General features: G+C 43.7%; 3 protein-coding genes and 1 long non-coding RNA gene across 10 annotated transcripts; 3 read left to right on the top strand and 1 right to left on the bottom strand.

The window, feature by feature from the left end:
- Positions 1–15: 15 nt before the first annotated feature.
- On the top strand, positions 16–4,221 carry GPN3 (GPN-loop GTPase 3). The gene is made up of 8 exons (XM_086761289.1): positions 16–144; positions 245–353; positions 441–608; positions 1,050–1,174; positions 1,870–1,985; positions 2,474–2,570; positions 3,121–3,249; positions 3,982–4,221. Exons 1-8 carry the CDS (start codon positions 97–99, stop codon positions 4,042–4,044), a joined length of 855 nt encoding a protein of 284 aa, XP_086617415.1. The 5' UTR covers positions 16–96; the 3' UTR covers positions 4,045–4,221.
- On the bottom strand, positions 2,377–6,645 carry LOC147598570 (uncharacterized). Of its 3 annotated transcripts, none has more exons than XR_015260403.1 (3): positions 6,546–6,645; positions 5,519–5,635; positions 2,377–2,511 (listed from the first exon to the last, which is right to left on the bottom strand). It is a non-coding gene; the product is annotated as an uncharacterized LOC147598570 (long non-coding RNA). The 3 variants fall into 3 exon arrangements; XR_015260402.1 differs by lacking the exon at positions 6,546–6,645 and adding an exon at positions 6,288–6,418; XR_015260401.1 differs by lacking the exon at positions 6,546–6,645 and adding an exon at positions 6,227–6,351.
- Positions 6,644–11,671, top strand: ARPC3 (actin related protein 2/3 complex subunit 3). 2 transcript variants are annotated; one of them, XM_086761290.1, is made up of 8 exons: positions 6,669–6,784; positions 7,813–7,912; positions 8,988–9,064; positions 9,343–9,411; positions 9,685–9,811; positions 10,251–10,345; positions 11,143–11,246; positions 11,454–11,671. In XM_086761290.1, the coding sequence occupies exons 1-7, from the start codon at positions 6,779–6,781 to the stop codon at positions 11,203–11,205; spliced, it is 537 nt and encodes a 178-aa protein (XP_086617416.1). In that variant the 5' UTR covers positions 6,669–6,778; the 3' UTR covers positions 11,206–11,246; positions 11,454–11,671. The 2 variants fall into 2 exon arrangements, with proteins under 2 accessions (XP_086617417.1, XP_086617416.1); XM_086761291.1 differs by having other exon boundaries at positions 6,644–6,784; positions 11,143–11,671.
- A 1,055-nt stretch (positions 11,672–12,726) lies between these two features.
- On the top strand, positions 12,727–21,462 carry ANAPC7 (anaphase promoting complex subunit 7). Of its 4 annotated transcripts, none has more exons than XM_086761500.1 (11): positions 12,732–12,962; positions 13,879–14,065; positions 14,453–14,572; positions 16,145–16,256; positions 16,531–16,684; positions 16,793–16,935; positions 17,202–17,319; positions 17,794–17,990; positions 18,702–18,926; positions 19,374–19,524; positions 20,394–21,462. In XM_086761500.1, exons 1-11 carry the CDS (start codon positions 12,862–12,864, stop codon positions 20,581–20,583), a joined length of 1,698 nt encoding a protein of 565 aa, XP_086617626.1. In that variant the 5' UTR covers positions 12,732–12,861; the 3' UTR covers positions 20,584–21,462. The 4 variants fall into 4 exon arrangements, with proteins under 4 accessions (XP_086617627.1, XP_086617626.1, XP_086617628.1 ...); XM_086761502.1 differs by having other exon boundaries at positions 12,824–12,962; positions 13,879–13,967; XM_086761501.1 differs by lacking the exon at positions 20,394–21,462 and having other exon boundaries at positions 12,727–12,962; positions 19,358–19,492.
- The last annotated feature ends 4,882 nt before the right edge of the window (positions 21,463–26,344 follow it).

Genomic DNA, 26,344 nt, shown 5'->3' with positions numbered 1-26,344 from the left:
CCGCGACATGTGACGAGACGAGTCTACGGAGGGGTGGAGCGGTCAGTTCCCGCCGCTTCAGCCGTTGCGCGGAGGCCGCCGGCCCGCCCGTCCGCCATGCCCCGCTACGCGCAGCTGGTGATGGGCCCGGCGGGCAGCGGGAAGGTGAGGCGGGGACGGACGGACGGACGGACGGGGGTGGCTCACGGGCGGCAGCAGCAGCAGCGGGGCGGGCGGTCCGTGACGGCGCGTGTGTGCCTTGCAGAGCACGTACTGCTCCGCCATGGTGCAGCACTGCGAGGCGCTGGGCCGCGCCGTGCAGGTGGTCAACCTGGACCCGGCGGCGGAGCTCTTCAGCTACCCGGTCATGGCAGGTGAGCGGCGGGAGGCGGCGTACGGGGAGCCCGGGGCACCGCTGCGGGCCAACGAAGCGAAACTGGCCGGCGTGTCTGTCGTTCCAGACATCCGGGAGTTGATAGAAGTGGACGACGTCATGGAGGATGAATCCCTCAGGTTTGGTCCCAACGGCGGCTTGGTGTTTTGCATGGAATACTTTGCCAGTAACTTCAGCTGGCTAGAGGAGAGCCTCGGGCACGTGGAGGATGACTATATATTGTTTGACTGCCCAGGTAAACAAACGTCTGTGGTTTCTTCGTTCTTCACGCGCAGTGTAAAATTTGCAGTTGTAGTCATTCACACTTCTTTTTTTTTTTTTTTTTCTTTTGCACTACTAACAGTTCTCAGAGTCACTTACAGATGTTTAAGAAGTGAACTTGGTCCCAGCATAATTTGGGTGACCGTGCTGTCTTCTGACAGCATCATACGGTGTGGAGGCACTATGGCACCTGCTAACTAGCGCTAACTGCAGGTCGAGGGACGAGAAAACCCTTCTGTTTCTTTTCCACTTCTCCCACATAAGCTCATCCAAATACAGGCAGATTGTCTGAAAAGAAAGATGCTTTCTTCATCAGCTTTTATTCCTGTTAAGTGCAATGCCTGTATTTATATAACTGGTAACTGTTCCTGCTAGCGTCCCATTTTTGCATGCTAATATCCTAAGTGTGTCCTAGGTCAGATCGAGCTCTATACACATCTGCCAGTGATGAAACAGCTGGTGGAGCAGCTTCAGCAGTGGGAATTCCGCGTCTGTGGAGTTTTTCTTGTGGATTCTCAGTTTATGGTGGAATCTTTTAAGGTATGCATTTGAAATCTGTTGTAAAAGTTCATATTGATAAATAAGAACAAGAAATCTGAGCAATTCAGGGAGCTGGGTTTGTTTTAGCCCAGAGGGAAGAATGCTGAGCTGGGAGAGATCTGATTGCTGTCTTCAGCTGCCTCAGTCACAGGTTGCAATAAAGAAAATTCCAGTTGGATGTACAGAAAAAAAATCCTGCACCACGAGAGTGCTCAGACTGGAAGAGAGGCGCAGAGAGACTGTGCAGTGTGCGTTCGTGGAGTTACTCAAAACTTGACTGGGCAAAACCTGTGAGCAACTTGATCTGACTTTGAAGCTGGCTCTGCTTTGAGCAGAGGTATGGAACAGAACCTCAAAAAGTCCCTTCCAGCCTAAATTCTTCTGTGACTCCATGAGAGCTTTCTCGGATCTGGAGAGAGAGCAGGCTGCTGTCCCCATCTAGCAGTAAGAATCCTGAGATGGGCTTTGAGTTTTGTAATGGCTTTTTCAGTGGCACATCCAGATTTGAGGCGCTGGAAATAGGATGGCAGATGGGAAGCTCTGCAGCTCCCTTTTCCAACAGAGATAAGAACTCTCCACGTGGCCTTGGTGTCCATGTTTCATATATTTGCCAGATTCGGTCTGTGGTGGAGTGTCCTGAATGTTTGTATTATGTTTTTCTGTACTTAACTACATCATTTTTCATATCCCTTAAGTTTATCTCTGGAATTCTGGCAGCACTCAGTGCAATGATCTCTCTAGAGATTCCACAGATTAACATCATGACCAAAATGGATTTGCTGAGCAAGAAAGCCAAGAAAGAAATAGAGAAGTAAGTTCTGTAATTTTTCTGTAAATAATTATCTTGAATGACTTATCTCATTCTGAAAGACATTCCAGGGTACTGTGCCCACCAGAGTGTGGCACTTTGAAACCTAAACCAGAGGTGATTCTATCAGTTTTTTGATACTGAACTTACTGAATTACTTATGTGTTACTTTTACATTTGTGCTAGAATTACAAAAGTACAGTTTTTCCCTGTGGTCTTCCTCAAAGCTTTCTTGAGAATACAAGTATATTAGCAAAAATAAAATAAAAAAAAAAACAAAACGCTTCAGTTGTTTCTACTGGTAATCATAATCTGAGATATGAAAATACTTACGAAAAGCATTTTTAAACATGTTAAGTTCTCCTGATACAAAGTTAGTTCCTTCAGATCATAGAATGATAGATGGTTTTGGTAGCCATGCAAAAGCACAATGACTCATTTGCTCTGTGGCCAAGGACTCTTGATGTTAACGATGACTTCGTTTCTCCCAGGTTCTTAGATCCAGATATGTATTCCATGATCGAAGACTCTACAAATATATTGAAAAGCAAAATGTTTAAAAAATTGACTAAATCTATATGTGGATTGGTAGGTATATTGCTTTTTAACTGGTACCCTTAAATTCAGTCCTGTATTTATAAACCGTACTGTATGGTTGCTGACTTCATTGCTGTTTTAGATACTGTATGTACCATAATAATTCTCCCCGCCTCGCCCCAAAACTATGTGCTTACCTACCAGACTCTTTAACAAAGCCAAGCTCTAAAAGATTCTCAGGCACTTGAGCAGTTTACTTTACCAGGACAGCCTACTTTAACTCAGTTTTTAATTTTTTTTTTTCAGATTAGCATGAGATTCTTGATAGTGATGTTTGGATTGTAGCCAGTACATTTTCTGTGAATCCTGTTCTATTAGCTGTTTTGGAAAATGGCTTTTTCTGCTGTGGAGAACTTGGGACTGGATAGCCAGGTGTTCTGAGTGGGGAGTTGCCATTGGTTTGCAGGGTGGCTTTAAGTGGTATTTTAGCAGTCCAAACAAGAAAGATGTAAGTGTGGCTTAAGGAAGTGACTTAGCGTGCTGTAGTTGAGAATTACGTTACTGCATTTTATTACTGACAGCCTCTGAATCGTTTCTCTAGATTGATGACTATGGTATGGTTCGATTTCTACCATTTGATCGCTCTGACGAGGAAAGCATAAACATAGTTTTGCAGCACATAGACTTTACCATTCAGTATGGAGAAGATCTTGAGTTTAAAGAACCAAAGGTAAGGTACTTCTGATAATAAGATGAAAAATTGAAAAGGATCCATCATGTAAATTGTAATATAAATATGTCCTTTGCATTGCTAATAAATTATTGTCTTAATATGTTTCAAAATAAGCCATGTTTACTCTTCTAGTGACAGTGCTTATATTGTCTTCATTTACAATTACAAAACTGGAATTGTTTAATGTCACCTTGTATATGCAGACTCATCAAATGGTTGTATTTAAAAATAATGCTTTGGTTTTCAACAAGAATGGAATTTCAAACTTCAGAGGTCAGAAGGGACCATTAACATCACTAAGATTTCTTCCTACATGATTGTTCAAACTCCCCTTAATTCCTATGTTGAACCCATGTGTTGTGTGTGAGATACAGATTAGGAATAAATTCTGTCGTGGAACACTGCTGTGTTAAAATCTGTTCCAAGCCCTGTCTCATTTTTTAATTATTCAGCTCATAAATCCCTAGGAACAAGTCCTTTTATTCCATTTTTTAAATTCAGTTTTCTGTCCTTAAGTGTGCAGAATACCTGGGTCTAGATTTTGACCTATACAATTTCGATAGCTCGAGAAACAAACAGCTTTTCAGAAAGTTTTGCTGCATGTTTTATGCAACCATATTGGACATTGTTCCTGTTGCAGTTTCTCAAATAAAACGTCACAGAGCAGACAATGTACAAAAGCCACTTGGGAAAAGTCAGGTTTTACATTTTTTGTTTTCTTTTTGGCAGGAATGTGAAGAAGATAAATCTGCTCTTGTGGATGAATACTTTCAAGATCACGTGGATGAGTAAAAAATGGTTGTTAAAAAATGTGAGGAAAATACTTTGCTTGTGTTAAAAAATAAACATGGAAAAAAATCCACCCCTACACAAACATAATTGATGTTTTATCTGTAAGATAACTAATATTTATAGTGAAGTGAGCTATATGACCTCATAATTATTTTAATAAACAATTTATATTCTTTATTGCGTGTGTGTTATAAAATACATAGGCTAGTGTTAGGACACACAGAAGTTACCCACATATAGATGTATCTCATTTAAGCATAGGAATGCTTGGAAAAAAACTAATTATTTGCAAAAGAGGCAAAGCCAGATATAAATATGTTGTAATAAATATTTATCTCCTGGCCTGAGTAGTCACTTTCATTATTAGATGAGAGAAAGAATTGTTCTAAAGGGTGAAAAACTACTTCATGAACTGAAGCTGAATTAGGCAACGAGATGACTGGCTACTTCAAAGGGACATCTGGTCAGTGGGTGGTCTCTCACCCTTCTTGAGGAACAAGAGTCTTTTACACTCACTTTGGAAGAGCCCAGATTTTAAGCCTTCTTAAGGCTGGTCTTTGTATAACTTGCACATGACTTTAAGTGGTTTATACATCAATAACATCTTAAGAACAGCACAACACTTATAAAGAAAAAATCAGCTCAAATAGAACTCAGTGATGGTCTTGTGCAATCACGTTAGGAACTTGGTTAATGAACGAAGAATTTAACAACAAATAAATAAGCTCCTTTTTTTTTTCCCTGAACAAAGAACTTGTACTCTTACCATGGACATACATTAGCTGTATGGTACAATGGGTGGTGCTTTCAGAGAAGCAAAACTTCAGCACATTCTCTCCAAAAAACATATTCACCCAAGTAACTAAATACAAGTAAAAAATGATCTTAGGAATTTTTCAGGCAAGTGGCATTAGGTGTAGCTGTTAACAGGCTGTTCGTATCAGATAATAGTTCAAGCCCTATGGGAAAATGTACTGCTGAATTTCCCTCTCACTGTTTATAGTTTTTTATATATACAGACTGTTCCTGGAGCGTCTTGAGTGTTTCAAAACATGTTTTATTGCTTCTCCTAAAATCTATTAGTCCAATTTATTCTCTACATTCAGCTGAATTTCAAGATGTCTTTTTTTTGCTGCTTATGTCCAAGTACATAGCAATCTCTCCTTAACACTATGGAATGAGATTTACTCACAGAGTCCTTAGAATATTTTCCCAAAAAGACCTCATGGTTGTTAAATGCTTAACGTCAGGGAATGCTTTTACGTAGGCATATAATCTGTCTAGATATAGCTCATGTAGTAGAAATTAACCTCATCCTCAAAAAATATGGGCAGACAAGTATTTCAGTAGAATAAGAACAACTGATGTCCTTTTGTAGGAGCAGCTCAGTTAGTCAGCAGATGTCCTGAGTGCAAGGACACTGCTTAATGGAAACCAAATCAAGGATTGAATACTTGGAGGTAACTGCACTTACCTAAACCTGGGGCGTGACAGCAGCTTGGCACAGAGTTTACTTTTGTAGTTTCTTGCTTCTAGTCTGGAAGGTGTTAAATTTTTTTTTCCCATTCATCAGTAGGATTGTTCTTCACGTCTGTTTAAATAAACGGTCATAATGTTGATATGGTGCTTATCTTTGAAGTAAGGATCTACTTTTTCCAAAGCAGAGCCAGAACAGGGAGAGAGGTTCAAAAGACCAGCAAATCCTGCACATCTAGAGGAAAAGGGCTTCCCAGAATCTATATGTGGAGGTCAGGGAGGATTGCATGGCATCTTTTACATGGGAATAAAGGAAAACTGGGAAATAAGATGTCACCTAAGCACTATTTAAATGGTTTTTCAGAGCCAAATTTCCAAAAATTGCCAGCTTTACGGCCTCTACAATTCTCACGATATTCAGCACTTCTAAAACCTTACTCCCAGCTCCAGACAATTAGTGAATGCTGAGACTTCAGTTTCAAATTATGGTTACTAGGAAGAGGTGAAAAAAAATCAGCTCTTCAGAACTTTAAAATGTGGGGCCAAAAGCCTTGAATATATTTAGTTTTTAATAGTTACGGAGTAGGTTAACCTCACAATAAGGCAAGTCTTTATGCCCACACGGAGCTAATCACATCACAGTGGGATCCAGTCTGGCCGAATTAAACGAAGCAAACGTTGGGAACGCTTTGGTGACTTAGCTCACCTCTGAACTGGTGCATCCTCGGGACAAACCGCAGCCCTGCAGTCAGATTACTTTGACTCACCCTCCCCATCTCCCCATTTTTTTCTCCCTGACTCATGCCAGGAGTCGTTTACCAGGGGACAAATTCAGCACGCTAGGTCAGACAGAAGGTCCCGGCTTGACAGTAACAGGGGCGTGCAGCCTAAAATATCGCATCCCTCCAAACGCAACACGTTTGGGCCTGCTCTGTGCTTCCTTACACCAAGTGCCCAGCACAACCGGGCTGCCCTTTGCCCGTCGGGTCAGAGCAAGCGATGCCCAGAAATTCACGCCAACGCACAGGAGAGAAAACCGGCTGCCAGCAAGTGTCCCCACCCGCGCTCTCGTCGCCGGGGACAGGAGCCCTGTGCCTCCTCGGGGCGGTGCGCGCTGCAGGCCGCGGCCGCCGCTTCCCCTCCTCGCACCGCCTCCGCTGCCTCATTTCCTGCTGCGGGCAGAGCAGGAAGGTTTGCCGCCAGCTTCCCTCTGCTCCCCTCCTGCCCGGCCCCGCCGAGCTGCCTCCCGCCCTTCGAGATGCCGGTGAGGGGGGGGGGGGGGCGCTTCGCGCCCGGCCAGTCCCGAGATGGCGGGGAGAGGGGGGCAAGCAGGGCCTGGGGCTGAGGGGCCGGGCCGGGGAGGGCGACCCTGGGGTCGGGAAGAGGGGCTCTGCTGCCGGGGTCTGGCCGTGGGCAGCTGTGGAGGCGGGGAAAGAAAGGGGCTGCAGCTGCGGGGAGCCCGGTTGGGAGCAGGGAATTGCTGTTTATGGGAGGCAGCGGCAGGGCCAGCGCCCTCCTCTTCCTCTTCCTCCTGGCAGGGATCCACCCGCAGCTGGAGGGCGGCAGCCCCCGGCTCCGGGCAGGGAGAGGGTGGCAGAAATTGTGCTTTGCTCTGGTTTTGTTCACACCACCTTCCTCTGGTTGAAATAAACTGCTTTTCTGCTAGGGAGTGCTTACCCTCTCCCCCCAGAAACCCTCGGCTGCGCGGGGGTGAAGGCTTCCCAGTGGCCTGGCCCAGCACGGTGGGAATGTCTGGGAAGTGCCTAAACCTAAACTCAGAGGTTGTCAAAAATCAGTTTCATCTGTCATATACAGAAAGATGGAGTTTTTTTCCCCACTTAGACCAGTTGAAGAGTACACAGAAAGGTCTTTTTTTGAGTGTGTGGGTATGTGTTAAGCCTGGCTTTATTTATTATTATCTACGATGATTAGCTAGACATGGAAATAAAATATATTCTTTCTTAATGAGCAACTAACTTTCAGTGCCCCCTGGCCCTATGCAGAATGGGGTTAGGCAGCCTGGGGACGAAGCAGACCAGCTGTGCCAATTTTATCCCATCTCCCACCACCACGATCGTAAGTGGTGCCAGTGATGATGGTCTTCATTGGAATGGTGCTGAGATATGGGCCTAATTAGAAAACAGTGATTGTTTGTGCAAGGAAGGATTGCTGGAAGCATCACTAACAAACCGCGCTCTGCCTCCTATTTGTTGAAGACACGCGGGACATCATCGGACACGGAAATGTCTGTTTTCAGTAGCATTAATAACCAGCCTTCCCTCCTGCCTGTAGGCTTACCACTCCACTTTAATGGACTCCGACACCAAGCTAGTTGGGAACATGGCGCTGTTACCCATCAGAAGCCAGTTCAAAGGCCCAGCGCCTCGGGAAAGTAAGTTTACAATAATCTCCGAAAAACCTGCCTGTGTATAGCTCGTTGTCATCTCTCGGTTTCCCCCAAGCCAGCCCTAGCAAGAGTCACGGGTTGGAAATGGAGCGCTGTGCAATTTATAGAGAAGGAAAAAAGTTTTCAAATGCTTAAGTTTTGCAAATCATAGAAAATACTTATGCACGGATAAATAAGCACTGTACTTAGATCCGTTGTTGCAGTCATTAAAGCCTACAGTTACTATTCTCGTGCTTCCTCCTGGGTCTGGCTGTGCTGTTCAGTAGGTTTTGAGGAAGACGTGGCGGTGCGAACCATCTGCTGTCAGAGGAAGTGGAGGCTTAGCTACAGAGAACTTGCGCTTTTGGGCTGCGGCTGAAGTCACTCGGCTGCTCTGAAGGATGTGGAGCAGGATAGGCAGCGCTTTAGGGTAGGGGGCTTCAGAAACTGAAATGAAGTTACGGGCATCCCAGCGGAGTCCATGGGCAGCACGGTACGGATTTCCCTTCAGCGCATGAAGTAGCACTTCCCAGCCATGTTGTCGCCCGGTAGTGTAGTATTTCAGTCTGAGAAATGTTTCCGGATTTAAGCAGGCTTGGATGGTAGAAAGCAGGTGAAAGTCAGGAGTAAGCTTGCCACTATCTGTTCTGCTCAGCCTTCCTTTTTTTTTTGAAGAGGATAATGAAGTTTGTCTGATTGTGGTATCATCCTTTGTCCAAAAACATTTTTGTGTCCTGAAAAGACTTTTACGCTGCTAAAACCCTGGTGAGTTACTCAACTGGTAGAAAAGTGGGGAACTGCTGAACTGCTGCCGTTTGTGCAGTGAGAAATCTTGGGGGGAGGAGGAGAAGGGTGTTAAAGCTCCTGCTAAGAGTAGGAAGCTTACATATTATGATATGAGCTCACCAGTGTTTCACACAGCAACGACTGTTTTCTGTTCCATAGTGCTGTCTTCTGCTCTTTGTAAATACCAAGGTTTTGCCTTTGCAATAATTCTGATTTATGTCTTTCAGGGAGTAAAAGTTATGACCAAAGGCAGTATAATGGTGCACTGCTTAACTCTATGTTTCTTTTTTGTTAGCTAAGGACACAGATATTATAGATGAAGCCATCTACTACTTCAAAGCTAATGTTTTCTTCAAAAATTATGAAATTAAGGTAATTTTTTAAAATACTGTGCATATAGTAGTTCTTTGGAGGGTTGGTGCTGCGAATATAAATTTATTTCCAATTAAATAATTCTACTAGATAACAAAAACTCCCCTTCCTCCCACTTCATTTTTAAAGTTGGGTAAATGTCACAAATTGGAAGTTTCATGTGGAAATTGTAGGCCAAAATGGCTTCAACTCACTCCTGTTTCAAGCTTTTATCAGTTCCGTAAAGTCTCCCTTAATCTAAGAGTGGCTGGGCTCTGTGCTTTGCTCTTGTTTTGCAGAATGAGGCTGACAGAACGCTGATCTATGTAACCCTCTACATTTCTGAGTGCTTGAAAAAGCTGCAAAAGGTAAGAAAAGTGAATTTCTGTGCGGGAGGAAAATGGGTCCGTTCTGGGGATTGTACTCGGGAAAGGATTTCCTGATGCTCTGCTCCCAGTGGCACAAATAATCCTGTTCACCCCGGTCCCAGTTGTCAGAGCCACAGATACTCCGAGGCTGTGGATCTCCAGAGAGATATCGCGTTGCTATCCTCAATGAGTTTTTATGTAAAGTATTTGGGTCTAACGCTCCATCAGCTTTTGTTTGTAACTGTTAATCCATTGTTTGCCTGGTTCTTCCAGTGTAACTCCAAAGGCCAAGGAGAGAAAGAAATGTACACGCTAGGAATCACTAACTTCCCGATCCCCGGGGAGCCTGGCTTTCCCCTTAATGCCATTTACGCCAAACCTGCCAACAAGCAGGAGGAAGGTAAGGCTAAATCTGCAGTTCTGTCTTCCAGCAGAAGCTGGATTTTCTGACCTCGGGGGCCCAGTGACTCCCCTGGATCCATAGATGCAACAGAACAAATTAATTTGGGTCTGATTCTACCTTTTCCATCAACATAATCACTCCCTGTAACGGAGTCCAAGCCAGCTGCTGCACTGGCAGAATAGAAAGCCTGCAGTGATGAGCGAAGGTAACTGAGAGAAGAAAGCAGTTTGGATGATCCTTTTAACTGGTAGAAATATCATAAAAATCCCAAGTATGGCTGTGAATTGAGCAGACCAGCTCAGCTGGCTGATGAGTACCTGCAGATGTGAAAATTCACTTTCTGCTTTAAGCAGTGATCTCCGATGCTTCCCTGTTAAATTCAGTCCAGCTTGGCACGGCCTCCGTTTACACCGTTTTTTCCTGCGCTGTGTTTCAGAGGTGATGAGGGCCTACCTGCAGCAGCTGAGGCAAGAAACTGGTCTTCGCCTTTGTGAAAAAGTATTTGATCCTCAGAGTGACAAGCCTAGTAAGGTAAGAGTTTAGTGCCACCGTCGCAGATTTAATGAGAGGCCTGCTGCGTTTTTTCAGAAACGTGTGGAGAGAAGTGAGGCGATGGGCTGAAGGATCAGGTGTGGGTAACTTTGGCACAGGCTTCCCTGGTTTTACCAGGCTAGGGAAATAGCAGGCTGCAGGCTATCAATGAATTTAATCTGCAATGTGGTGTGCCAGCAAATGCCAGTCTGGCTTACTTTGAAAAGCATGGCAGTAAAAAGGTGGCTGGTTCAACTCTTCAAAGTATTGCAGATCTGCTGTTGGCTAGGTTCTCAAATGGAAATCCACGAGAGATGCTGTTTGTCTTCCCAGGCCGTTCTGATTTGGTAGCTTCTTTGAAGTACACCATTTGGCCTCATATCCAGATTAAAAAAAACCAGCTAGTCAATGCATGGATTACCTCCTCACTGTTTGTTTTTCATGTGCAAATGTGTCTGCATTTAATGTTGAAATTATTTAGGCTAATTTAGTTGTAAAGGCATGGCTTTCTGATGCATCCCTTGTTTATAATTATATTGGAATAAACAGTAAAAATAACAGAAATAAGAGAAAGTAAAATGTCCCGCTTTAATTCAGAGTCCTATATTATAAATTCATTGGGTCCATTCCTGTCCTCTTGTTCTCCTAAATTCCAGTAGAAACCAGTGTGGACAACTGTGTGTGCAAAATTGGAGTCATAACATTTGTCAGAGGTTCAATTCTTCGAAGTCACTGTTTTGTTTATTGCATGGAAACCGCTTTTTGCGTATTTTCTGATTTTGTGCTCCCTTCTGCAGTGGTGGATCTGCTTCGTGAAGAGACAGTTCATGAACAAGAGTCTGTCAGGTCCTGGGCAGTGAAGAGGCAAAGTAGCAACAACATTAAACATTTCCACAGCAAGGTGTATAAAATATTTTGCCTTTGTTTTGGATACATTTTGTACCAAGGAAGAATTAAGTGCTTACGAAGGAAAAAAAAAGGAAAAAAAGAAACCCACAAACCAGTCAATGAGGGATAGAGGGAGGGAGAGCAAAAAGATAATTTGAATACTGTAAGCAAATGTTATTAAGCTGGTGCTTAATAAGTGATTTCTAACATGCTGTTTCAGGTGCAAGCTGCTTTATTTCCAGTGGCTACAGCGAGCATTTAAAACAGGGCTGGTATTTAAGAGAAGAAATGGCGTGCCTGTGGGGCAGGGGGAGCTGTGTGATTGCTCTACTGGCTAGAGTCTCAGTATCGTACCTCCACGGAAAATGTACCTCTCATGCTGTGTTGTCCAGTGCAGTGATTTTTACCTTGTTTTCAATAAACTTAGCTTGTAATTAGTGTGGTAACTACTTTATGTCTTATGGAGAGCCTTCAAAGAAATCAGAGGGGTTGTTTTTGCGAAAAGACCGTCATTACTGTGTAGTGACAGTCAGTAGAAGTGAATCATTCCCAGTGAAACCGGGGGATCAGTACAGGGGCTGGAGTTTGTGGCAACGTACCTGGCTATTCAGCAGGTCTGCTTTCGCAGAGCAGTGCTCCTTTGGACTAAAATGCCTTCAAAGGGCGACACAGGCAGATTCAGTCCAACGCAACTGTCACACGATACTGTCAAAAACTGACTGGTTTGAGCAGTCAGATGGCTTCTTGAAGAACTGCAAGTCCAGGTTCGGTTTATTCCGAGTTGTCCCTTTCCTTCGTGACAATACTTGTTTTGCTGTTGCCGTGCAACACCAACATGCTTCTTCTGCCACTTCATCTGCAGTCCAGCGCCAGCAAAGTTTTGCTGCTTGGCGTGTTTGTGTGTTGGGAGCTGTATTCCTCTGCAGACAGCTGTGATGGCATGTTCAAACTGAAAGCTCCCAGTGCTTTGATTTGTAGTAGTAGTAATAGGATAGCCACGTTTTGCACTTCTTTTTTTTTAAGAAAAGTGAAAAAAAAAACAACCTTATTATTCAGCTCTCCTTTCAGTCTATGCCTTGTAGTTAACGGTGGCCCTAGCGAGGCGTTTCCCCTGGCTGCGGCCCAGAAGAAATCTAGGTTTTGAAGGGCCTTTCTCCTCGGTTACCTATTTTTATAGGCAGGAGCTTCGCTCTCTCTGATAATTCTGTGACACTGAGCTGCCGCAACCAGCAGATTATGAAGTTTCAAGAGAAAAAAAGGACCAGAAGCCAGAGCAGGGAGCGTGTCCCTTCCACAAAGCGGCACCGAGCCGAGGGCGGACGCCCCCAGGCCTCCATAAAAACCCACCGCCTCCCTCCGCAGCGAACACCGCCCTTCCCGCCCCGCCGCTGCGCAGGCGCGGGGCCCTGTCGCGGCGCGCACCGCGTCTCCCCTCCCCGGGCTGCCCTTCCGCACGCCTGTCGGGCCGCGCTCCCGCCATGAAGGCGGCGTCACGGGCGCCTGCAGGCGGCGGCGCGCGAGGCCCCCCGGGTGGCGCCATTTTGGAGTGGCGGCGGGCGGCGGCGGCGGCGGCGGCTGCCCGGTCTGTTCCGTCCGTCCCCGCCGCTCCGCGCCTTTCCGCCGCCGGCATGAGCGTGGTGGAGCACGTACGAGAGATGGCGGCCGCCGGGCTCCACTCTAACGTGCGGCTCCTCAGCGGGCTTCTCCTGACGATGAGCGGCAATAACCCGTGAGTTGGCCCTCTCGCGGGAGGGCGCGCCGGGTGCCAGGCGGTGCTGAGGGAGAGGCCAGGCGGGAGCAAGCCGGGTGGCGGGGGGTGTCTGGAGGGCAGGGAAGGAGCTAGGCTCGCTTTTAGAGCTGTCCGGGGTTCAGCATGGGCAACGCAGCCTGGACCCTTCGGCGTACACGGTGCAACATCAGTGTCCTGGCAGACATGGAGCCTTTTTCCCCTTGTAGGGATGCTCTGTGTAGGTCAGGGCTCTTCCCCCGATTCAAGTGGTTCCCTTTTTTTTTTTCAGAATTTCCCTGTAAGATAACATTTTACATTGTGGATGAGTTTTGAGGTACTAATTGAAGCCAAAATCCCGTTCTGAAAGCCTAACTCTTCAGCACTTCTGCAGGCATACTGGAAGTGTTATAAAGGGGGTTGTAAAATGTAGGAACACGTGGATTAGGGCCAGGGGAGCTGTGTGAGGAGCTGGGTTGCCTTGTAGGCTTGAGTCCATTCAACCAAAACGTGCTTTAGTGGATGTTGGCAACGTGTGGTTTGTTATGGGGAGGAGGGGGGCTGCTCCCTTACGGGAAACAGCAGCCAAGCAGCTAAATGTAAGCTGTCGTTGCTGGTGAGGTGTCAGGAATCGCCGTTACATTTGTTTGCATGCAGATAAAATAAATATTGGGACCCACAATCTAATGACAAAACAAAGCACGACCTGGCCTGTGATTGTGCGGGAAGAGAAGGAAATAAAATCCCTTTGTGAGGAGGGTAGTACCTCTTACCCAGGGGCCTTTCCAATATGGTAAAGAAGCAGCAGCAGCTGGAAGCTGAAGCCAGACAGACAAAAGCTACAAATACTTTGGGTCTGTAAGGTCTTCGCTCTTAGGCAGTTAGCTGATCTCAGCCTTTCTGTTTGCGTTTCTTCTAGGGAACTGTTTTCACCGTCTCAGAAATACCAGCTCCTCGTATATCACGCAGACTCTCTCTTCCATGACAAAGAATATAGAAATGCTGTCAGTAAGTATACAATGGCCTTGCAGCAGAAAAAAGCATTAAGTAAAACTTCAAAAGTAAGACCTTCTACTGGGAATGCTGCTTCGACTCCCCAGAGCCAGGTATTTTAAAATTGACTTATGTGCTGTGTAAAATGGTCGCGTTCCCCCTTAAAATTGGTGTTACTGACTCAATATTATGGCATTAGAGTGTGGACTTGTCGTGTCAGATAAACCTGACATTTAAGGCTAATTTGTTTTTAAAATACAGTGTGGTGTTTTCTAATGCAAAACTTAATACGGCCTTGAATGTGAGATTTTTTTTTGTATGTGTAGTTTGTGCTTTCCATTTGAAGACGGGAGCGATATGAGCTAGCAGTAGGTTGCGTTGTTAACTTTCTTGCACTAGTTTTTTTTCAGCATAGTGCAAGCATTTAACGAGAAAACCTTATTTACATTTTTTACTTGACTAAAACAGCATTGTTCTTTAAAATTTGATTTTTATTTCAGTGTTTACCATCTGAGATTGAAGTGAAATATAAGATGGCTGAATGTTATACAATGCTGAAGCAAGATAAAGATGCCATTGCTATTCTTGATGGGATTCCTTCCAGACAGAGGACCCCAAAGGTTAGTTCTGGCAGGCTTTTGTCACGAGACTTTGGTCAGCGTATCTTGAATCTGTAGGCCAGTATATGGTCAAAAAACATAGCCTGTAGGTATAATGGCGTTGTGTCCTGGTGTTTGGTTTTGGATTAGTTAAATATCGTTTGGAAACACTTCCTAATGCTTAAATTAGCTTAGTTTATTTGGCCTCTTTTCTTTAAAAGCAGACAAATTTAGTATTCCCTCTATTAGAAAGAATGTTTGTGTGCATCTTTCTTAATTTGCGTGAAATACCTGGTTAACTCTTTAGTACTGCACACGGCAGATACAGACCTTTCCTTGTGTACAAGGATGAAGAAACACTATTTTTTAAATTCTGAAAGTTTGTAAAGTATTTGTATGTCTATACATAAGGCTTGGAATCTGTATTATTCCGTTCGATAGTTCTTCTTTGCGTGTTATTATGAATAGTTTTCGTAGGGTGAGGAATAATGGCTGATCTCAACAAAAGCAATATGGATCACATCTGCCTGGATAAAAATGTGTGCAATTGGAAACAGCTGAGTTACTGCATGTTAGTAAGCAATGACCAGATACCCAACTGAATTTTCTGCAGTTCTGAGTTGAAGTTGTGAATGTGAGAAGCAATTGTTTAAATTAACGTGCTTTGCGGGGCTATAACCGCGAAGTGGAGCCCTGCTCTCCGAGGGAGAGCTGTGTGTCGCTGGACAGGAAAGCACGCCATTGCCTGCTAGAACTGAAGGAGACACTCGTAGCCTAGTTGTCTCACAGGGCTGACTGTTCTGTGGCGTTTTCACTATTAGCCAGTCAAAATAACTTGCTAAGTTGTGATTGCTCAAACTGAGCAAGCATTTTAACATGTTCTTGCACCCAGAATGCATGCGCATCATGCCTTACTGTGTGGTTTGCGTAATGTAAGATCCTTGAAAGGCTGAAGACTTTGGCAAGTAGAAGGAATGAATGCCAGTACTCCATCTTTTAAAATCTTCTAATCCTTTCTAAGAACAGTTTAGATAGTGCTAAATATTTAGATCCCGTTGCAGTCTGCAGTGCCAAATATGTTGAGTCTTTGCTTGCTGGCTCTGTTATGTCGTGAGGGCTTAAAAGATCAACACATCAGATCAATTGACTGTTTCGTGTTAACAGTATTTCTATATTGTGCTGATATTGTGTGTGGCTTAGGCTCCAGTAATGTCAAAGTGTTCTGTTTAAAGGACAACTTATGGAACAGAAGAAAATAAAAGATTGAGAAAAGCAAACTTTACCTATACACACTAGTAAAATAAACTATTGTAGCAGAAACCGGCTACTTGTGTAGAGCTCAAGTCGTTTCTGTTCTTTCATCAATCATTACTTCATTCAGAAGCTAAATGGAAACTTTCTCTGCCTTCCTAAGCTAATTCTCTCGAAGACTGCCATTGACACGCAGAGATAACTGAAAGAAGGCTGATGTCATGGATATACAGGTCTTGGTGTTACACATAAACGCTTGCCCAAGACAAAGCTGTGGCCTTTTCTTAGTGAGGATTTCTCCTTTCTCATACTTGACGCTACCAATGTTTCTGTTGCTTGTAGATCAATATGATGTTGGCAAATCTCTACAAGAAGGCAGGTCAAGAACGCTCGTCTGTTACGAGCTACAAGGAAGTACTGAGGCAGTGCCCGTTAGCACTTGATGCCATACTAGGTGAGTGTCTGCACGCTGTGAGTATTCCGGTATTAATCAGTAGTGTGGTTTGAGTTAGTCTGGCACTAGGTAACTGCTTGCACTTACATGTAATGTATAATATAGAACACCTACGTTATACAGATTATAAAAAGCATTGTAACAAGCTGCTTGTTTATGCTTGTCAAGGGATGGAGTTTCTGGTCTTCAGACGCTTGATTTATACTAAAATTAATAAGTTTAATAAAATTAAGTTTGTGGTGGCTGAAATTGATGTATATACCATTCTGCATAGGCTTGCTCTCGCTATCGGTGAAAGGTGCGGAAGTGGCTTCTATGACCATCAACGTAATTCAGAGCATTCCGAACTTGGATTGGCTTTCCGTGTGGATCAAGGCATATGCTTTTGTGCATACTGGAGATAACACGAGAGCAATAAATACCATTTGGTAAGAGTTCAGAGACCACGATGTAATCAAACAATATATTAATATTTAGATATAATTATATTTTAAATGACATTATATAAATAACAGGCGGTTTTTTTTCTCTTAAAGCTCTTTAGAGAAAAAGTCATTGCTGAGGGATAACGTAGACTTACTGGGGAGCTTAGCAGACCTGTACTTCAGAGCTGGAGACAATAAAAACTCTATTCTAAAATTTGAACAAGCACAAATGCTGGACCCTTACCTAATAAAAGGTGAGTCAAGCCTGAAAGAAAGTTTACCTAGTGTACTGATCTGATGAGTAGCATTAGAGTAGCAGTTACACGCAATCAGGCGTGCGGTGGAATATTGCGTATTGTTGTGCCTGGCTTTCGGTTCAGAATTTACAATTGGAAGCTGTGTATCTCGAATTGTTACTAGTGGTTGCATAGTTTAAAGGAGATGTTTGTGGGTTTGTTTTTTCTTGTTGTGAATGAACTTTCCATTTCTTGATGATTGATCTTCAAGTGTTTCACTTCAGGAATGGATGTATATGGTTACTTATTGGCACGCGAAGGTCGGCTAGAAGATGTGGAGAACTTGGGCTGCCGTCTCTTCAATATCTCTGATCAACATGCAGAACCCTGGGTGGTGTCTGGGTGAGTTGTTCTCTTTCCTTTCTTACCTCAACTCTTGATTTGCTGCGTGTGGTGGATTACAGTTGATACAGCAGATTCAGCTTTTTTGTTCAGAAGGTGCTTTTCTGTCCTATCTGTACTGTTCTTGGGTTAACTTAACTTACCTATGCATAAATACCTATTTTGTTATTTTCTTTATGTTTCAGCCTGCTAGAATTATTGTACCTGTGCAGTAACAACGATATATTAGATAGCTGTAACTGTTAATATTCATACTGCTTTTTTTTTCTTAAACTCTTGAAGAGTTTTTTTTTTTTTTTTCCTGAACATACATTCTTAACTTAAAATGCAAGAAGTTCAACAGTTGCCTGTTAGGTAGTTGGTTTGTTTTTGTTTTGTTTTTTTTTTCTTTCTTCTTTCTGCTTCTAAACCTCTCTGAATGTGCACAGGCACCACAGGCAGTACGTGTTTACAATCCATCTTCTCTTTCTGTAGGTGTCATAGTTTCTACAGTAAACGATACTCTCGTGCCTTATATTTAGGAGCCAAAGCTATCCAGCTTAATAGCAACAGTGTTCAAGCTCTCCTGCTGAAAGGAGCTGCTCTTAGGAATATGGGGCGAGTACAGGAAGCGATTATACACTTCCGTGAAGCAATACGTCTTGCGCCGTGCAGGCTGGATTGCTATGAAGGTGAGCGAAGTGGAGCTGCTCACGTGTAGGGTGTTGGTTTGGTGAGAAAGTTGGTGTTGTGGTGGTGGTTAGGCAAGGGAATAGACAGGGGTTCTCTTCTCCTCCTGACTTTCTAGTAAATAAATCATTATTACCCCAAAACCTATAAAGCTCTGGTTGAAGTGATCAGATGAGGGATACTAAAAAATGCATGTATTTGTAGGAATGATTTTCAAACAGGGCTTTTTTTGGTTGGTTTTTTAAATTTTGTTTAATCTGGATATAAACAGACTTGGGTGTTCTGAGCAGATCACTTTTGGACGATGACGTTAGCTGCATGGTTAGTCCTACTGGGAGCTTCGTTTTGTCATAGTTTTCTCATGTTTATTTAAATCTTGTTGATCTCAACAGCAGCTTCAAGTAAATAGTGAGCTGTGAGGAGTCCAGGTGAAGTAGTAAGATCTCAGTAGTGCAGTTGGACAAAAATCGTAGATTAGGAATACTTAGGGGTTTTTATTTTTAGTACCTGCCCATAAATAAAAGCAATGACGGCAGTTATCTGTGGAACAGATGTGTTAAAATGTATAGAGTCACTTTCTCAATTGCTGTTTGTATTTACTTACTGGAGTGTCAGTTGTTTGGAGTCTGAATGCTATTAAATGCAAATAATTGAGGAGGGGTGTCTGTAGTGCTAACTCAAAAACTGAAATGTGTTCCTTTTTATATCATCAGGTCTCATCGAATGTTACCTGGCATCCAACAGCATCCGTGAAGCTATGGTTATGGCAAATAACGTGTACAAAACCCTGGGAGCAAATGCACAGACACTCACTCTGTTAGCAACGGTCTGTCTCGAAGACCCAGTCACGCAGGAAAAAGCAAAAACTTTGCTGGACAAAGCGCTAACGCAAAGACCTGATTACATTAAAGCTGTGGTAAAGAAAGCAGAACTCCTTAGTAAGTTCCTTTTTTTTTTTTTTTTTTTTTTTTTTCCCTCCCCGTGTCGATTTACTGACAGCATCCTGTTTTACATCAAAGGGTGTTCTGCAGCCTCATCAGCGTGAAGAATGTAGCGGTGGTGTTACAGCTTAGGGATTCAGCAGTTCTATCATGAAGGAATAATCACAGGAATTAATTGCATCTAGCAACTGATATTACACCAGCACTTAAAACAATTGCAAACAAAATGCTTTGACTTCAAAGTGTATGTCATTGTGAGTGTAGAGTTGCTGCAACAAAGAGCCACTGTTTAGAGTTAATCTTGCAGAAAGTCTCTCACTGCTGTCCCCTGTGCTGACAGTTCTGAAGGAAGAAACGGTCTTGTATTGTGATGATGTGTACACTCTGACTTCTTATAGATTTATCTAAACTATTAATTAAAACTGTAGTTTTGCATATAAACAGGTAGAGAACAAAAGTACGAGGATGGAATTGCTTTGCTGAGGAACGCGCTGGCTAATCAGAGTGACTGCGTTCTGCACCGAATCCTGGGAGACTTCCTTGTGGCTGTCAATGAGTATCAGGAAGCCATGGACCAGTACAGCATCGCCCTGAGGTAACGCAGAGACTCTGAGATTGCAGTACAAGAACCAGTCATCAGCTTTAAGGAAAAAGTTGAACCACTAATTGATTGGGACGTGCATCAGAGGCAGCTTTGTATCGTTCTTCCTTAAAACAAACAAAACCGTGCAAATGATGTGCTGTTAATGAATTCGTTGGTCATAAGGCTTTGAACTGAGAAGTGCAAGACTTAGGGACTGCGTTAATGCTAAGCATGTCGCTGGGCGTGCGATTCCTTGACTATCAAAAGGCTTAAGGCATAGATTTATTTATAGTTATTAATTATTACATAGGCAGCTTGAAATCCATTCCTTTAGGCTGGAAGGTGCTATGTAAGAATGAGCTATTAAGTAAATGTAAATAGTGTGATTGAATTTAGCGTAAACTAAATGTTATTTTAGGGTGTTACCATGTTAAATGTTACCACATTTTGATTTCAACAAGTTAAATCTGCCTTAAATCTAGCACATTCTGTCCACTATAACCGTACGCAGCTTAAATGAGTCCGTTGTTTTTTGCTTGGGTATAATATACTTAGTCATAGTCATTTAAATTTTTACTGTTTTCATGTTACTTTATAATTAGTATTGTCTGGAAGAGATGTTTATATAAGTGCATTCTTGGGGACCAAAATAGTTTATATAAAGATTTAATACTCAATGTTAGTGTCAGCCCGAGCTGAAGTTGCATCATCATCTAAGTTGAACTTTTTGATGATGAACTTCTTGCACTTCTTGAAACAGGAAGTGCAGATGACAAGATGAGATTTTAAAAAATTATTTTATTTTTTCTCTACAATAACGTCACAAATATAAGAAAAAAAAAAGTTTTAGGACAATGCGTTATTTTTCTTACTTTCCTCAGTTTGGATCCAAATGATCAGAAGTCGCTGGAAGGAATGCAGAAAATGGAAAAAGAGGAAAGTCCAACAGATGCAACCCAGGAAGAAGATGTGGATGATATGGAGGGCAGTGGAGAAGAGGGGGACTTGGAAGGCAGCGACAGTGAAGCAGCTCAGTGGGCAGACCAAGAGCAGTGGTTTGGCATGCAGTAACGGCCCCTCGGCCTGCTGCTTGTTTTGGCACTGGAACATGCTACCAGGGCCATTCTTTGAAGAACATAAACTATGATTTTTGCAGTAATAAAGGACCTTTTTTTTTTTCTTTTTTTTTTTTTTTTTTAACTTGACTCTGAAGCCGTTTAATAGTTCTGTGCATCTCAATGCCATGAAGATTCTTGATGCTTCTTATTTATTAAGTGTAAGGGACTAACTGCTTTGGAGGTTATTTGCAACTTTCACTTAAAAAAATTCTTACTAAAACTATAAAAGCATTAGAATCTGAAGTGTGTGATAAGCCTGTTGTTTATCATGAAAACAGTGTCTGAATTCTGTCTGGCGCTAGGCATGCGTGATGGATTTGTAAATACAGTGGTTTTTTACTCCTTTGTGCAAAAGGTCTTACTCTTGTTTGTATGCTACCGTTTGGGCTCGCCCTGCTGTTGACATCTGGGGGAGTTGCTTGAGCGTGGCTGAAAGCAGCACTTTTCTCTTGCTGTGCTTGTTGAATTAATTTGTCTTTTTATAAGGCATTACACTGCTGTAGAGGAGAAGTTTGGTACGCTAGGCAGCTTTGACTTACAGGCCGCTTTTGTAGCTGGCTGATTTCTACATGTACAGAGTTGGAGAGCTACAGTGATTTCCCCAGTCCTTACTAAACCCTGTAATGACTTAGAGTCTGTACATGAACGTTTATTTTGAAATGTACTTTAGTTTTATTTCAGTATGTTACTAAGAGGTTTTGCAGCAGTAACTCAAAGCACTTCACATTCTGTATACAGCACTGACATTTAAAATGATATAAAAAGAGTTTGTCCCTCTTCACTGGCGTTGCCATAGAAATGTTAAGTTATGTAAATACACATATTGTCTTGGGTTGGCCATGTTTGTACACTTTATGTTTTTGTCAGGTAATAATTGAATTCATCTGTTTTCCCTTACCTTTTGAAGCAAAATTGCATGGCTTCACGTAGAAATTCTCAACATCAGCATTGCAAGGATGAGCCTTGTGTAATCTAGAAACCATTTCAGTTCTGTGGGCTTGCTGTGTGGGAGGAGGAATTACTTGCTCTTAATTTTCTTTCAGCTCACTTTTTACTAAAACAGGTATTTTTATCTTTATAGAATCATAGAATCATAGAATAGTTAGAGTTGGAAGGGACCTTCAAAGGTCATCTAGTCCAACCCCCCCGCAAGGAGCAGGGACATCCCTGACTAGATCAGGTTGCTCAGAGCCTCATCCAGCCTGGCCTTGAACGATTCCAGGGATGGGGCCTCCACCACCTTTCTGGGCAACCTGTTCCAGTGCTCTACAACTCTCATTGTAAAAAATTTTTTTCTCATATCTAATCTAAACCTACCTCCTTCTAATTTAAACCCATTACCCCTTGTTCTATCACAACAGGCCCTACTGAACAGCTTCTCCCCATCTTTCCTGTAGGCCCCCTTGAGGTACTGGAAGACTGCTATCAGGTCTCCCCGGAGCCTCCTCTTCTGCAGGCTGAACAGCCCCAACTCTCTCAGCCTGGCCTCATAGGAGAGGTGCTCCAGCCCTCTGATCACCTTTGTGGCCTCCTCTGGACCTTCTCCAACTGGTCCATGTCTTTCTTGTGTTGGGGGCTCCAGAACTGGACACAGTACTCCAGGTGGGGTCTCACCAGGGCAGAGTAGAGGGGGAGAATCACCTCTCTCGACCTGCTGGCCACGCTTCTCTTGATGCAGCCCAGGATGCGGTTGGCCTTCTGAGCCGCAAGGGCGCATTGCCGGCTCATGTTAAGCTTCTCGTCCACCAGCACTCCCAAGTCCTTCTCCTCAGGGCTGCTCTCAATCCATTCCCCACCCAGCCTGTATTTGTGCCTGGGATTGCCATGACCCAGGTGCAGGACCTTGCACTTGGCCTGGTTGAACTTCATGAGGTTGGCACAGGCCCACCTCTCCAGCCTGTCAAGGTCCCTCTGGATGGCATCCCTCCCTTCCAGCAAGTCGACGGCACCACACAGCTTGGTGTCGTCGGCGAACTTGCTGAGGGTGCACTCTATCCCACTGTCCATGTCGCCGACAAAGATGTTGAACAGGGCCAGGCCCAACACGGACCCGTTGGTTGGCAATTTAATTCCTTTTGTATTTTTTCTGTTACAAGTATGCTGGAGCACACAGACTTTTTTTTTTTTCCAAAGCTAAAAAATAGTTTTGAGTATCAGTTGGAGGAAAACTGGCTATTTGATACAAGTACGTGACGTGGAAAACAGGCTTCCCCTTAGCTGTAGATGTATGGTGCAGATAAGGATAAAATATCTCTGTGCATTACACCGATTAGAAAAATGCACAACAGAAAGAACAGGCAGATTCTTTCTGTTATCTATTTTGGAAATCTCTCGGTATGTCACATCTTAAAAAGGAGCAGGCTATCCATTTAAAAAAAGAAAACAGCTGGGTATCTGTTCTCTCTGGAATTTTGTGGGCTTTAGACTTTCCAAAATATCCTGTGGAATTATGGTTATTTGGAGGCTGGAGGGGAAGAAGAGAAGAGCATGTGCTGCTGTCTTGGTGATTGAAATGGCATAAGCTGTTCCTGCGCTTTCATTCACCAGATACACCAAGTGGCTGCGTTTCAGGTTGAGCAAACGCTTGGCTGGTTGCGTTCTGGTGGATGGGCGGCCTGATCCTGGTCTGTTGTGAGGAATCTGTTTATACGGTTGCTGTGCGGTGCAGTGAGTAGATTTTGGCTCACTGAAATTTTGTGTTTCCTAACACACATCTCTTTTTAAAAAAAAACAACTTTGTTTTCTCACAGTCAGGCATTTCTCAGGTTGTATTCCATATCTGGAGTAGCTTCATTAGCTTTCTAGTTGTGTTCAAACCTCTGTTGTGGTTGAACGAATGGAGTTCTTGATGTTATTAAACTAAGGGAAGGATGAATTTCATTTTGATGAGAGAAGTATATGTGACATATGTTTTGCGAGCTGCTCACCCGTTTTATTCTAATGATTCTGTTAAATAGGTCATTAATTGCAGGTGGAAACCACTGCCCTTACACATTTCTCTGAAATACTTGCATGGAACAGGAAAGCAGAGGACCGCAGTTTTACAAAAACCACTCTGTGGTATGTTTGTAGATAATCTGATAATCTCTCCTTTTAGAACAGAGGGGAAACTACTTCACGATGAGTGTGCTGTAAATAAACCATCTGTGTGCTTACAGGTACACCTGAGATAACTGTCAAAACGGAGTTGTGTCCTCGCTGCTTTGGTTTTTGGAGAACTTTCCTCCTTGTTGAAAGTCAGTCAGATCCGGGAAGTGATACTTCCGTGAGTACCTGGTGTGTGGGGTTGGACGGGTTGCGTACAGTCCTTGCTAATAGCTGTACAGTGAGTGAGCAAGGAACTTCGCCATACGTGGCCAGTGCGTTTGAGATGATACAGATATATTTAGCATCAGCTTCAGATTCTAGAGGGAGTCTTCTTGCCTGTTAATGAGCCTTCATTAGCACTCTAATTTTAGAACGTGATCTCTGGTTTTGCAGAGATCTTTTGTACTTTCAGATTCAGTTGCTGGCGTTCTCGTTCAGGGAGTAGAACAATTAGCCCATAATAAGCAGCTGACCTCATTCCATCCTTTAATCGTGTGGTGTGCACTCTGGAAGAGAAGCTCGTAAAGTCAAGATGTGAAGTTGAGGCTCTGTCAAAGCCATGGCGCGAGCTCCCCAGAGTGAAGCAATTTGTAGGTGAGGCAAGAGAGCCTCTGCCATCCGGTTGCGTTGTACAGCACTGGCACGTCTGCGAGTGCTCGTCTGGGGCTGGGTAAGGATGGAGTGCCTGTGTTTGCTTGAAATCCTTGACTTTAAATCACAGATGTCGTTAGTAAGTTTTTAATTCTTTCCTACTTTGTGATAGAAAGACACAGAAGTGACGCAAAGGGATGATTTCTTCAAACCTTATGTAGACTTGCGTAAGGGCTACAAGACTTAATTTACCGGAGTCTAAAAGCAGCACGATTCGTGGTGTGGTGAGGAATTATCTAAACAATGCATGGTCCACAGTGAGCCGCTTGCCCGTCCTTTATTCTGTAACGTGCTGATGAAGCCTGACATACTGCCAGTATCTCATTTTCCAGATCTTGGGAATCCAAGAATTGTGAAGCAGAGATAATAGGCAGAACTGAGGACTGCTGGCCAATATAAATGTTTGCTGTCTAATTGAGATGCGTTTTCCTTTTACTGCTGATTATAGAGACACTTTTGATTAACTAGGCCTTTTTATGCTCCCCCCCCTTCAATAATTCTCCTCCTCATTAGGCCTGTCTTTGTGTGGTGATCCTTCCCTCCTTGCTTTTCAGGAGCTCAGTGATGCGGAAACTGATCTATCCAGGGCAGAAACAGGGCGTATGTGTTACTCGGCAAACCTGGCTTCCTCACTTAGGTCTCAGCTGAAAGAAAATCTCAAAGGCTGCGTCTGCCATTGTCATTTCAAATCACACAGGTATTCCATAACCAAATACCTCTTAAAAACCAGATCTAAATCACTGCAGTCTCAGGGGTCTTAAATTTAGTGGCCTTAGGTGGGCTAAAACTCAGTATAAACCTATGATTTCAAACTAAATAGCCTTAGGCAGGGCTTAAAGCAGCATATTCTAGATGATGGCTGTTCAGTACTGCTGGGCAGTAAATTGATACAACTTTATGTAGCACCCAGCAGAACTGAAGCGTGTTGCAGTTGGCTTTGCTGTAGATTTTTCATCAAAAGGATCCAGCGTGGGCCTAAAGAGCAATTCCCCTACGCGTTACCTGTCCTGCCAGGGTGGCAGTTTGAAAAGTAATCCTGTGAACGGGTGCCTGAACTGACCGCAAAAGTCTTCTCTGCTCCTCTCCCATCCTTCTTTTCCTTTTTAACGCTGCAAACCTTGTTGCCGTTTTTGTTTTTTTTTTTATTACTATTTTTAGAAATCCTTTCTGTTCACTTCACAGCCCTGAAAAGGTTGGTTGGTTGAAGCGCGTTGAGGAGGCAAGACCTGTAAAGCTGTTGTTGAATTGCTGGAGCTCTGGCCTAAGGCCTGGGTGATAATTAACGTGCTTGTGTCAGTCTGGGAAGGGTAACGGGGCAGGAGGAGTGCTGGCTTGGAAAGGGGCAGAAGGGGGCGGCTGCTGCTGTGATTCCTGCTGCGTTCCGAGGACCGGCAGGCTGGTAAGATGGAAACTGGCCGAGAGGAGGCAGGGAGATGCCTAGGGCTGGGTATTTGGGTGAGGGGAAAAAAAAAAAAAGTTATTCTGGTGCAAACACAGTTCAGGAAAAGTAAAATGTTCTCATGGGGAACTTGAGTGTAACAAGTCACATACGAAGTGAAGCCCTTTGGCTAGTCCCTGTCCGTCACTTTTGATGACAACAACAAAATACAAAGAGTAATCCATGTTTGCACTCGCTGTCCCGAGCCTCCTGCTGCTTTGCAAACCTTAACGGTTGTGGAACGCTGGGTACGGAATATGGACGGGAAGCCCCTGCGGTGGTGGGTTGCTGGCAGATGTTTATGTGGTAAAAACCTCCCTTTCGAATCGCTGCCTCCCCAGGACGGGCCAGGGCTTTGTCAGGGTGGAGATCAGATCCCTTTTCCTCCTTTCCCTTTGTCACCCTGTCTAAACAGCGGTGCATGCAAACAGTGATGGTTTGGGGGTCTAACGAGCAGTTCCTGCCTTAGGAATTTTAGAAGGGATTGAGTTTTCTACGTCTGGCTGTTCGTAGTGCTGTTTCTTAAAGGATGGCAGCT

This window comes from Chlamydotis macqueenii, chromosome 17 (genome assembly GCF_036417535.1).
Source record: "Chlamydotis macqueenii isolate bChlMac1 chromosome 17, bChlMac1.mat, whole genome shotgun sequence".
Lineage (NCBI taxonomy): Eukaryota > Metazoa > Chordata > Aves > Otidiformes > Otididae > Chlamydotis > Chlamydotis macqueenii.
Note: the sequence above shows the minus strand (reverse complement) of the source record. Positions and strands in the feature narration are given on the sequence as shown.

Coding starts and splice junctions, on each gene's coding strand:
- GPN3 (XM_086761289.1), top strand. CDS start 97: ATGCCCCGCTACGCGCAGCTGGTGATGGGCCCGGCGGGCAGCGGGAAG. Junction 609..1,049: donor TATATTGTTTGACTGCCCAG/GTAAACAAACGT, acceptor AGTGTGTCCTAG/GTCAGATCGAGCTCTATACA. Junction 1,175..1,869: donor TTATGGTGGAATCTTTTAAG/GTATGCATTTGA, acceptor ATATCCCTTAAG/TTTATCTCTGGAATTCTGGC.
- ARPC3 (XM_086761291.1), top strand. Junction 9,812..10,250: donor TGCCAACAAGCAGGAGGAAG/GTAAGGCTAAAT, acceptor GCTGTGTTTCAG/AGGTGATGAGGGCCTACCTG. Junction 10,346..11,142: donor AGAGTGACAAGCCTAGTAAG/GTAAGAGTTTAG, acceptor TCCCTTCTGCAG/TGGTGGATCTGCTTCGTGAA.
- ANAPC7 (XM_086761500.1), top strand. CDS start 12,862: ATGAGCGTGGTGGAGCACGTACGAGAGATGGCGGCCGCCGGGCTCCAC. Junction 17,320..17,793: donor GAACCCTGGGTGGTGTCTGG/GTGAGTTGTTCT, acceptor CTCTTTCTGTAG/GTGTCATAGTTTCTACAGTA. Junction 18,927..19,373: donor AAAGAAAGCAGAACTCCTTA/GTAAGTTCCTTT, acceptor GCATATAAACAG/GTAGAGAACAAAAGTACGAG.